Source organism: Pocillopora verrucosa, chromosome 3, assembly GCF_036669915.1.
Source record: "Pocillopora verrucosa isolate sample1 chromosome 3, ASM3666991v2, whole genome shotgun sequence".
In the NCBI taxonomy this organism is placed as follows: domain Eukaryota; kingdom Metazoa; phylum Cnidaria; class Anthozoa; order Scleractinia; family Pocilloporidae; genus Pocillopora; species Pocillopora verrucosa.
This window is the reverse complement of record NC_089314.1, coordinates 223,975-236,266: the sequence shown is the minus strand read 5'-3', so window position 1 is coordinate 236,266 and position 12,292 is coordinate 223,975. Positions and strand designations below refer to the sequence as shown.

Genomic DNA, 12,292 nt, shown 5'->3' with positions numbered 1-12,292 from the left:
TCTGAATTTTCTCAAACAACTCGTTCGTGGTGAAAGAGCGAGCGAAGTTTTGATTTCAGTTTTACAACGCTCTTGGTGAGTCTTTCCAAGTCCGTTCAATTTGAAGACTTGTACCACAAATAGCACAACAGAAACTGGAAAAAAGGCCGCATTAAATCTTCTTGTGTCTCGTTGGAGTGTATCATTCTAATTTAGTTTTTGTGGAGGAAAGACCAGATATATACACGCCATTGCAACAAACAAACGAGCAAACTCTCACCACTTCGAAATAAAAAAATTTGAATTTACTTACTATTACTTTCCTCGCCGTTTACTTAACGAACAGAGGTAAATCTTCGTACATGAATTAATCGTCGATGAGAGTGAATAATAATTTCCGTTAGATCATGGCCTGTTTTGAAGAAAACATTGCCGCAGCAGTCCTTGCTAAGCTAGTTTCGTTGTTTTTCAAGTGTACGTGCGCTTTCTTCTTCCTTACGCGCTCCCTAATTGACAGGTGTCAGATGGTGACAGATACTTGCAAAGATAATGTTTCAAAGTTTGCTTGGAAGCCTTTCAAATCACCTTTACTATTAGGCAAATGAAATTGTTTCGGTGAAGCATTTCTCTTTAACTTGCATCACCTCTATTTTAACTGCCATTTACTCACTCAAAAACTGTTCTGTTTATGGAAGATCTTGCCGTTTTTACAGCCCTAAATCATTCGGGATCATTCAGTAAATTTCGCTAAGTTAGAAAAATAAATAAATATATATTTACCGGCTAAGGGTCGGTCCGTGTGATGAAAAACGGTTGTGTCCTCGTGTACCGGTACACAAAGGAACGAAACATTAACGAACTGCGTCACAACTCTATGTATGGATATGAAAACAATAGGAATTCCCCCGTGTACCGGTACACCAGGACAGCCCCTAAAAAACTATGACCTCGGTCTTGAAAATTCATTTAATATCTGAATTTCATTCATTTAATATCTGAATTTTCTCAAACAACTCGTTCGTGGTGAAAGAGCGAGCGAAGTTTTGATTTCAGTTTTACAACGCTTTTGGTGAGTCTTTCCAAGTCCGTTCAATTTGAAGACTTGTACCACAAATAGCACAACAGAAACTGGAAAAAAGGCCGCATTAAATCTTCTTGTGTCTCGTTGGAGTGTATCATTCTAATTTAGTTTTTGTGGAGGAAAGACCAGATATATACACGCCATTGCAACAAACAAACGAGCAAACTCTCACCACTTCGAAATAAAAAAATTTGAATTTACTTACTATTACTTTCCTCGCCGTTTACTTAATGAACAGAGGTAAATCTTCGTACATGAATTAATCGTCGATGAGAGTGAATAATAATTTCCGTTAGATCATGGCCTATTTTGAAGAAAACATTGCCGCAGCAGTCCTTGCTAAGCTAGTTTCGTTGTTTTTCAAGTGTACGTGCGCTTTCTTCTTCCTTACGCGCTCCCTAACTGACAGGTGTCAGATGGTGACATATACTTGCAAAGATAATTTTTCAAAGTTTGCTTGGAAGCCTTTCAAATCACCTTTACTATTAGGCAAATGAAATTATTTCGGTGAAGCATTTCTCTTTAACTTGCATCACCTCTATTTTAACTGCCATTTACTCGCTCAAAAACTGTTCTGTTTATGGAAGATCTTGCCGTTTTTACAGCCCTAAATCATTCAGGATCATTCAGACAATTTCGCTAAGTTAGAAAAATAAATAAATATATATTTACCGGCTAAGGGTCGGTCCGTGTGATGAAAAACGGTTGTGTCCTCGTGTACCGGTACACAAAGGAACGAAACATTAACGAACTGCGTCACAACTCTATGTATGGATATGAAAACAATAGGAATTCCCCCGTGTACCGGTACACCAGGACAGCCCCTGAAAAACTATGACCTCGGTCTTGAAAATGCATGGGCCGAGCGCAAAGCGCGTGAGCATCAGTCACAAAGGCGAAAACGAGGAACAGAAACATAATGCACGGATCGAAAGGACGTGAGTTGTAAGTTATTTTTGCCTTATTTCCTCAGTGTGTCTTACCAAGAGGGGATAAAGTGGTTTCACCTGTTCTGTAACCGATTTTTATTCTCACAAAGCAGCCTAAATGACGAAAGTAGAAAGCAATTCGAAACAGTCGGGAGCTCTTTTCACAGCACATTAAAAAGAAAACAAAATATTCAGACTCTTATTTTCCCACCTAAGCGAAAGAATAACTACGGTAAAATTAGCGAATCATTTTGGCCATTCTCTCCATTTAAATTTTAGCGGGCAGTCCTGGAAATTTACGCACCAAAAGATTGGCTTGTACTGCGCGCACATTATCTCAGGAACTATATCTTATCTCCCTTCTCAATAGAAGTGTTTGGGTCAGCATCTGTTACGCTGATCAACCACTCGGTGGTGACGCATAAGTTGGGAAGTTACCAAAATGTTGCAAAAACAACTTCTTATCGCTGTTGGCAGTTCACAATTGCATTAATTGCCCCTTGCAGCTTCTTGTGGAAAGGAATTTTTAAGAGCTTCTGTCAGCATCAGACAAACAGTGGCAAGTCGCCCAAACTTTGCTTTCACTCTTATTTTCATAATTTGTAGCCCAATATGTCCTAATAATTGTGGTGTAGTTTTTTTTGTGGAAATATATTTTAAAAGACAAAAGGACGGTTAAAAAGTTACTTTAAAAATTTCCTTGTGCATTTGTGTTGTTCTATCTTGAGACGAACTCAAAGTCCGGAAAAATTAACTAGCTGGCGACTATGAAATATAGATAGTGTGCCTACTTGTCGCCACCGTTTACTGGCATAAATCACTACAATTTGTAAAAAAATCTAACCTAACACTCTTACATTGTTTATTTATTATTTTATGAGCTATTTTGATGATCACTTTATGCTCTACCACATTGTAGCCAGATTTGAGTTCCAGTTTTCGTATATTCTCCATTTTATTATATCAGTTGCATGACAAGCGTGACACATAAAAATTCAAAGATGTATCAATCTCCGAAATACCAAGAGACGGGCTTTTTTCCTCTTTGCATGATATCTAGAAAAACCTTCCAGGAACTACTGCATTTAGAAAACTAAAGATCCATCAATGATTCCTTTGCCAGTACGACATAGACTTCAAACTAGACCCTGTGAGCAGGGTAACTGGGATACCTGGATGGTACTGGATCCTTGGAATCAAGTGTAGTGATACTGCGGGTGTCGGATTAGCATTGGCAGAAATATTGGACAAGATGGCGGGCGCACTTGCGCATTTCGCCCATAATGGCGTCCAAATAATATAGGAAACTGTATGGAAATTTGTAAAATTTCTAAAATATAACAATAAGGAGCTCATGGTCCCGTCTGCTCTCGATCGAGACGTACTCAGTATTGATTCTGCTATTCATCAAACCTCACAGTGACTCGATAAATAAAAACAACTTACATCCCGAGCCATTTCTTTTGTCATTGTTCATTGACCTAAGTCGCCATACAGTTCTTCAAAATCCGTCGTTCTCCATCCCAGACACTCGCCTATTACAGGAAAGTGCAGCAATGAAGTCAACTGCTCTCTATCGAATTGACTGCTACTGAGTTCGAAGCGTCAAAATATCCTGTAAAATTGTCATTTCCTCCCATCAAAAAACTTCCCAACGCGCCAGAATATTCCTAATTTTCCATGTTGAGTAAGTGACGAGACGCCATGTTGAAAACTATGACTGAAATGGTTAAACACGAGCAACGCTGATCTTCGAATCATCGGCCATATTTGTTTATGTTCTTGCTGGGAAATAAATAAGTTCTCGGGTCCTTTTCGGAATAAAATATGCCAGGCGTTAAATGCGAAAATTTAAAGCAAATCAAAGCAAAGCAAAGCAAATAAAAATTCTGACATCATGTCATTGTAACCTTCAAAGGTTACTACTGTAGCGGAGAAGACAATCCGAACGCACAATATAAATCACGGTTTAATCAAATGAAGTACGCAATCAAAATTAAAAACGAAATAAGGAGATCGGTGTGAAATCACAGATGAAGAGGGCGAAGTAAAGTTGAAGATAGCGTAGTTACGATTGATGGTAACGTTGTAGCTGAATTTGTGTGGTTCAAACTAAAAGAAAATGCAGCAGAAACTAAACTAAGAAAATATCCGTGAGAAACGTACCACTAGCCCAATTAAATATAAAGCGATTATAAAGTGAACTGAAAGCGAGAAATAAATCGATGTACGTATCCAAAAAAAAAAAGAAAAGAAAAGGAAATATCTTAAATGTGAAATAAAGGAAAACTTACTTTGGTCTAGCTCCTAAAGATTGTTGATGAATCTCCGATAGCGGATCGTACATGAATAGCAGAGAAAATTAGTGGCGTCAACAGCAACTTATAGCGATGAAATATGAAATACAACATCTGGTACATGTGCTTAAATGAAACTGATTGAAATGGAAACTTATTAAGTAATAATCATTAACCAACGAAGAAATAATAAACCGGAACAAACCTAACAGAAAAGTATACAAGTTACGCGTTTCGAAACTAACAGTCATCGCTCTGCCTCGAAAAATCTCAAAGATTTACTTGCAGGTCTTCTTTTCTTTTTCTTTTCATCAAATAGAAGATCTACGGTGCTCAAATTGTGTAAGTCATGGTACGAAACACGCTTCTTTGCAGATCGAGCCGTGATCGCCGCCATATTAAATTCTCTTGATATTCTATTGTTCCCGAGTGTAATACGATATACCGCTGATAATTGTTAGCGGGCTTGAAATGTCCTTGATTTCTGGCGATGAGTATATTGAAATAGTGAGCTCAAGTCTGGCCAAGGGCATACACCTATTTTAAAGTATAGGCATGCTATGCACGCAAAAGTTGTTTTTTTGTAGGGTGGGTGGATTTTTTGAAACATTTAACTGGTCTACATTCTTACAAAAGAAAAGAAGAGTATTAACGTGGAAAAGAACGAAAATGTCGAATTACCTCACACACAGGTATTTTGTGGTAGATTATGTGTGTTGTGCGAATAAATGTAACCAAAAATAAACTGTATTGGTGCCACAGATACCTGTTAGTACAAAATGCAGACAGCAGACCGGACACAAAATATAGACTGGAGAGTGCAGAGTGGATACAAAATGCTAGCTGAGAATCTAAAGAGTTTTTACGTCTGGTATATAACAACATGTCGTCTTACAGCTTACCAAGCGTCACGCAATCGCTTTTCCGCGATCAGCCTTCATGATTATTTGCACTATTGTGGACAATTCCTGGCCCATTTCTTGATGAAAATCGATCGTAATATAATTTAAAGCCTTCAATGTAGTCTCTTACTTTGCGCGCGAGTTGGTTTGTGTAATGTTTGTACAAATTTTACCAACGTAATAAAAGTAGATGATTTGAATAACGGTGATGGTAAAGCAAGCTTACAACGGCAGAAATCGCTAGAAACTACTATGGATACACAGGGTATGAGTAAGTTTTATTGATTTTACGAGAAAAATGTTCATATTTCGAAATATTTATCGTTGTAAATCGACCATATTTCGTTCCCTATACGTATAGGAAATCGTATGAACGCGAGTGCATTTCGTGATTTATGGGCACGAGTGATGTTTTGAAAGTTCTCAAAATTGCACGAGCCGTAGGCGAGTGCAATTTGAGAACTTTCAAAACATCACGAGTGACCATAAATCACGAAATGCACGAGCAGGTTCATACGACTTTTTATTTATTAAATTCTCGACAAAATTACTCCAACATTTTATCGAGTTGTTCGTGCTCGTATTCTTCCATTTTTGGGTTTACTTTTCGTTGAGTCGCCCATGTTTGCCAGACATTTAACCAGGTCTGTGTAGCTTTCAACGTGTTTTTGTTTTTGGCATTTTCTTTAAGTTGCTCAACGATGTTTTGGTTTGACAAAGCAAACCGGCTGTCAGCCATTTTTGTTTATAATTTGGTGTTCAAATTTGGCGCTTCTCCGGTGTTTCCATGGCAACTTCTCCGTATTGCACTCTATAACCTCTATTGCACTCTATAACCTATTTATGCATTCATCATTGACCAATCAGAAACGCGATATTTTGTTGAGTATATAATAATATTCCTTATAACGTGTTCAAATTTCCAACGGTTCCTCTCGTAACTTAACACCGAGTCACACAACGCGTGACACGTTCATGAATTAATCGTTGGCTTTTTCTCGAGACGTGAGCTTGGGTCGCCTGTGACAAGACAATTGCTTAAACAATACTTAACATAGTGACATTATACACAAAAAACACAGGATTTTGGATCATGTATTTATTAAAAGAGAATGTCCATACAACTAAAATGAAAACAAACATAAGATTCACCTTCTGATCGTGAAATTAATACCATTCGTACTGTTATCGTAGCTGCGTTCCTTACCATCAAGTGAATCCAACATGGCGTCTTTCTTCACAAGCAGTTTGCATCCATTATAGTTATGTTCTTCAGTCTCACGGTAGTAGTGTTGTTCAATAGATTGCATAGAGTATATGCAGTTTGGTTTCAGATTTCAGATTTTGCTTTTTACAACAATTGTACGTTTTTCAACTAAGACATTGGCATACTTGGCATACAAGGCATACAAGGCATTCAAGGCTTTCATGGCTTTCAAGCGTTCGCGACTCAATCCGTTCCAAAATTACCGCTCAATAACATCTTTTAGTGTGGAATTGCCGCGAACAATACGCCTTGTGCATGCGTCTGTAAGTATTTTGAGCGTTTGCGCCATAATGCTCCAGGTGATCGCAATCCAAACACGTTGAAATACAAAACGATTGACGAAAGAGTTTTATAGGCAAAATCTCGTGGTTCGTCATGTGACCCAGCCCTGTCCCTGTATGACAACGTCAATCATCATCAAGATAACACGCGTGATCAGCATGTGAACACCTCATTGGATCACAGTTAGTTATCATGGTGTTGAGGACCCAATGACCATAGGGTACTATTGCGCAATTTTTCCATTTTGTGGCGGAGCAAAAAAAAAACGACAAAAAAACAAAGGCATTTTATGACTGGGCTACCACAGGTATCCCAGAAAAAAACGAAGGCATTTATGACTGGGCTACCACAGGTATCATAGTAAAAAATTCTCACCTTTCTCACACATATGCGCCTTTGAGACCGTCGTGGATAAATTCTTCACATCTATCAATCTATATCCCTCGCTTTCCTCGGTATTGAAGGTGTACTCATCATCAAAGCTGTCTGAATGAAGCTCCTCGTCGGCATATTTCATTTTCTTTCTGGAAGAACCAACAGTTTCTTTAGAGTCCAAGTCAGAGAGCTGATTTTCATCCCGTGAGGTGGTAGGAGTTGAGGAGGCGATTTCGTCAACAACAGAAGCGGTTTCTTCAGGCTCTTCTTCCTGTTTTCGCCTTGCAGAAAAAATTGTCTTTCTTTTCTTCCCGTACATACATACATACATACATAAGCTTTATTTATCCCGGCTCGGATTTCAGTGTAGCTTACAAGCTAGTATCTCCGATCCTAATTACTAATTTTAAAAGTTACAGCAAGAACAAGGCTAAAAAGAGAAAAAAAAAATTCATAATATAATAATATAATAATATAATAATCATTAATATAATAATATAATGTAATATTAATGTACTATTAACAGAAACCGTGCACTAACAGTCAGCGCTTAAATTCACTATAATCTACAGTCTTTCTAAAGTGGTCAGGGAGGGAGTTCCAGTACTTAACAGATGAATAGCTAAAAGAATTTAGACCATATGTGGTTGTAAACGGCTTAGGAAGTGATAAAATATTGGTGCCCCTTAGGGAGTAAGCAGTAGATCTTAGCTTGATCAGTTGTTTCAAATAGCACGGATATTTACCAAGATGGAGACAGTTGAATATACAAATCATCATATTTTGTATCCTCCTGTTGGCTAAACCACACACACCTGCCTTGTCTAAAAGATCATCATAGTTCGAGTCCCAGTCCTTTAAAACAAATCTTAAAATAGGTCTATTTAAGGTGTCCAGTTTAACAGAGTCCTCTGAATTACAAAAGTGCCATATCATTGAACAGTAGTGAAAATGGGGTAACATAAACGTTTTATAAAGGCGAAGCATAATTTCGGTAGAAATAAGTTTGCCAAATCTTTTGAAGACACTGAGCTGATTATTTATTTTTTTTACATACAGAGGATATGTGTTCCTTGAAATTAAGTTCATTATCAAGAATTATTCCAAAAAGTTCCAGGCATCTTGTGGTTGAGAAGGAGAAAGGGTAATCGGTTTTGTCAAGAACCATCCCTTGGTGTTTAGCGGGGTTGGCTTTCATCCCATTGTCTTCGAACCATTTGTTTGCTATTTGTACATCATGATTGATCCGCTGTTCTAAGGCTACTGGGTCTACGTCAGATGTGTGCAGTTGGCAGTCATCAGCATAAGTGTTTAGTTTTACAGACTTAATGTGAAAGATGAGGTCATTGAGGAACATGTTGAAAAACATGGGTCCATCTGTCCCGTAGACAGATCTTCTTTTCTCTACGACCATTTTCGATAACTTTACCTCTGATTTATTGCCCTGTGTGAACTGAGTGTTGCATTCGACTGAAACTGACGTTCATATATCCCATAATCATTTTATCCTTAGAAAAACTCTTCAAATAAGACTACATAAAGTGTCTCATTTAATTCCGCCCGTTTGTAACATGGTTGCCAAAAAACAGCCCAAACTACCCATAAATCACAAAAATGCTTTTCTCGTTGCCATGGTAACCACGTAATTAGCCAGTGCGGGAATTTTTAGATCGCTTAAAAAGGTAAAAATAATGTAAATAAATAGGAGATTATTTTTCCATAGTAAAATTAAATACCTAAAGCTACAAATTCTAAGAAAACAAAAATCTGAGTTTTGGAGCAAATTTCAGGTTTACCCCCGCCATATTGGGCTACAAAATATGAAAGTAGGAGTGATATCCAATTTTGGGCGACTCGCCACAATATTTCAAATTTTTGGCGATGGATGCTGACATCCTCTCTTAAGCTTCTTGCGTTTGAAACGTCTTAACGATGACCTGCATTTTCTCTTCTTTGTCCTTCATAAACAGTCAGTTTTTTAACATCTTTACTTATCATGGCTGTCCATAGAAAAACTGGAATCAATAAACGAAGCCATCGAAGCTTTTTCCAAACGCCTTGACTGGCAAGACAAACAAATTGGAGAGGATCTCGTAAATTTGAATGTTACGAACACATCTCAAAGGACAACGGTCTTGGAAATTCAAGGTATGTATATTTAGAACTTGTGGTGGTGTTTCTTTAATGCGGTTTTGATTGGTGAAAAGGTTATAGCTGGTGTGGAGGTCGTTGTTGTCATCTATGTAGATGTGCCTGCTCTAAGTTGGTAAACCAGCCTTCCTTAAGAAATCAGTTTTAGGTCAAATGTGTTAACTCGTCTTTGGGAAAACTGGGCGATTTAACAAAACCTTACAGAACTTTAATGTTTGCATTACAGCTGCTGGAGTATGTGGGCCGCAATACGAGGGGCTAGAATCCTCACCGGGAAAACCGGTTTGTCCTTTATCCCTGGCACTTGAATGGGTAATCGCTTGTCTTAAAAATCCTTTTCTATTTGTCGTGATTGTCTACAGAAAAGATGGACTCAATGTACAAAGCTTTTGAAACATTGCCCAAACGTCTTGACTCACTGGACGTAAATATTGGAAGAAAACTGGATTTAGTAAATGTCCATATCAAGAACGCATCTCAGAGGACAATTGCTTTAGAAATGCAAGGTATGCATTAAGTCGTGTATAAGCGTGTATCTTGTTTCAGCTACTCATCTTAATGTCTTTGAAGAAACTGAAGAAAGTGAACAAAGCTATCGGAAGCCTTTTCTAAAAGGTTTGATGGTTGAATTTCACAACTTTTCTTTGTATCACCTACGTGTGTAATCAGCCATTTTAGCTCTTTTTTTTGTCGCGATTGTCTACAGATAACCAGGACTCAATGTTCAAAGTCATTGAAGCTTTGTCCAAGCACTTCGACTCCCTGGACACAAATATGGAAAGAAAACTGGATTTAGTAAACATGAATGTCATGAACATGTCTGAAAGGACGACTGCTTTGGAAATGAAAGGTATGCATATTTACATTGATTTTTAACTTGAGCTATATTGCTTTTGCTTTAATGCGGTTTGTGATTGGTCTATGAAGAAAACTTGGGCCTCTCTCTCAACCAAGGAGATGCAAAACGAGAAACAAGTCTGACTCATTGATGAACATTTCTCCTACTTGTGGCTGTTGACGTAGAGTCACCAATCCTCCCTTGTGACATCATTTTCCGGCCATGTTACACCTGTATTAGGTGGTCAGCCACGAAGAATGGCTGAATGTCCACAATGTGCCACAATTTTTCTTTGCACCACCTATGTGTGTAATCAGCCATTTTAGCTTTTTTTTGTCGCGATTGTCTACAGATATCCAGGACTCAATGTTCAAAGCTATTGTAGCTTTGTCCAAACGCCTCGACTCCCTGGGCACAAATATGGAAAGAAAACTGGATTTAGTAAACGTGAATGTTATGAACATGTCTGAAAGGACGACTGCTTTGGAAATGAAAGGTATGCATATTTACATTGATTTTCAACTTGGGATGTATTGCTTTTGCTTCAATGCGGTTTGTGTTGGTCTATGAAGGAAACTTGGGCCTCTCTCCCAACCAAGGAGATGCAAAACGTAAAAAAGTCTGACTCAATAATGGACATTTCTCCTTCTTGTGGCTGTTGACGTTGAGTCACCAATCCTCCCTTGTGACATCATTTTCCGGCCATGTTACACCTGTATTAGGTGGTCAGCCACGAAGAATGGCTGAATGTCCACAATGTTCCACAATTTGTCTTTGTACCACCTACGAGTGTAATCAGCCATTTTAGCTTTTTCTTGTCGTGATTGTCTACAGATAACCAGGACTCAGTGTTCAAAGCCATTGAAGCTTTGTCCAAACGCTTCGATTCCCTGGGCAAAAATGTGGAAAGAAAACTGGATTTAGTAAACGTGAATGTCATGAACATGGCTGAATGTCCACAATGTGCCACCATTTTTCTTTGCACCACCTATGTGTGTAATCAGCCATTTTAGCTTTTTTTGTCGCGATTGTCTACAGATAACCAGGACTCAATGTTCAAAGCTATTGAAGCTTTGTCCAAACGCCTCGATTCCCTGAGCAAAAATATGGAAAGAAAACTGGATTTAGTAAACGTGAATGTTATGAACATGTCTGGAAGGACGAGTGTTTTGGAAATGAAAGGTATGCATATTTACATTGATTTTCAACTTGGGTTGTATAGCTTTTGCTTTAATGCGGTTTGTGATTGGTCTATGAAGGAAACTTGGGCCTCTCTCTTAACCAAGGAGATGCAAAACGAAAAACAAGTCTGACCCAATGATGAACATTCCTCCTACTTGTGGCTGTTGACGTTGAGTCACCAATCCTCCCTTATGACATCATTTTCTACACAGTTAAACCTGTATTAGGTTGTCACCCACGAAGAATGGCTGGGGATGACCACGTAAGACAGGTTCCACGGAAAAGAGGTCATATAAAAACGATGTGAAACGCCAATTTGAAGCGCAAAAATGTTACCAATATGCAAGTGGAAAGTACGCATCTAACGCATGTTCAAGGAAGTAGTGTAACACAATCCGATCGCATCTAACCTTTGCTTGCGAATGACTTGGTGATCTTTGGCTTCATTTCTTCGAATGTACCCCACACAAACCTTCTATCAACACACGTGGGGAACCTCCCGAGAAATTCAGTATTGTTTCCTAAAAGTAGACTTTTAAAAGTGTAAAAGATTTATTTGACAGTTCGATTTAATTTCATTTAAATATACTTGCGAGTCAAAATCTCAGTTCTTGGAAAATCCCAGATATCTTTTCCTTACACAGATAACCTTCATTACCACTTTGCAAATTATGTGAAAATTACAATCACGCAGGGCAGTGTAACTTGGAAATGATACTTGGAAACAGCAGTAATCTCATTGTGAAATTCATTTTGATTCCATAAGAATCGAAATTTGTTTGAAAATTCACACCATGAATTAATATGTTTTATGTCCCATACATTTATTATTGAAAGATCTTTGTTTATGTCTTTTAATTTCTTCAGGAAGACTGGCTCTAATTAACAAAACAATCGAGGCGTGGTACACAAGTCCTCACTCGTTTAACAAAAGTGTCGTAAGGAAACTGGATGTCGTGATTAAGTCAATCGAAGAGCTCTCTTTGCAATTTAAGAACACGTCTGAAAC

At 38.1% G+C, this 12,292-nt stretch overlaps 1 protein-coding gene across 3 annotated transcripts in view; it reads left to right on the top strand.

Annotated features, from left to right (window-relative positions):
* The window catches only part of LOC131780221 (C-reactive protein-like), a 58,678-nt gene that overhangs the window by 18,111 nt on the left and 28,275 nt on the right, over positions 1-12,292 (top strand). For 2 of the 3 annotated variants that reach the window (XM_066163865.1, XM_066163864.1), the window contains 4 exons: positions 9,123-9,260; positions 9,626-9,769; positions 9,970-10,113; positions 10,454-10,597. The exons of the other annotated variant lie outside the window; for it this stretch is intronic. In XM_066163865.1, coding sequence (XP_066019962.1) covers positions 9,123-9,260; positions 9,626-9,769; positions 9,970-10,113; positions 10,454-10,597 — 570 coding nt within the window. The remainder of the gene's footprint in view (positions 1-9,122; positions 9,261-9,625; positions 9,770-9,969; positions 10,114-10,453; positions 10,598-12,292) is intronic. 3 annotated transcript variants of the gene reach the window in all.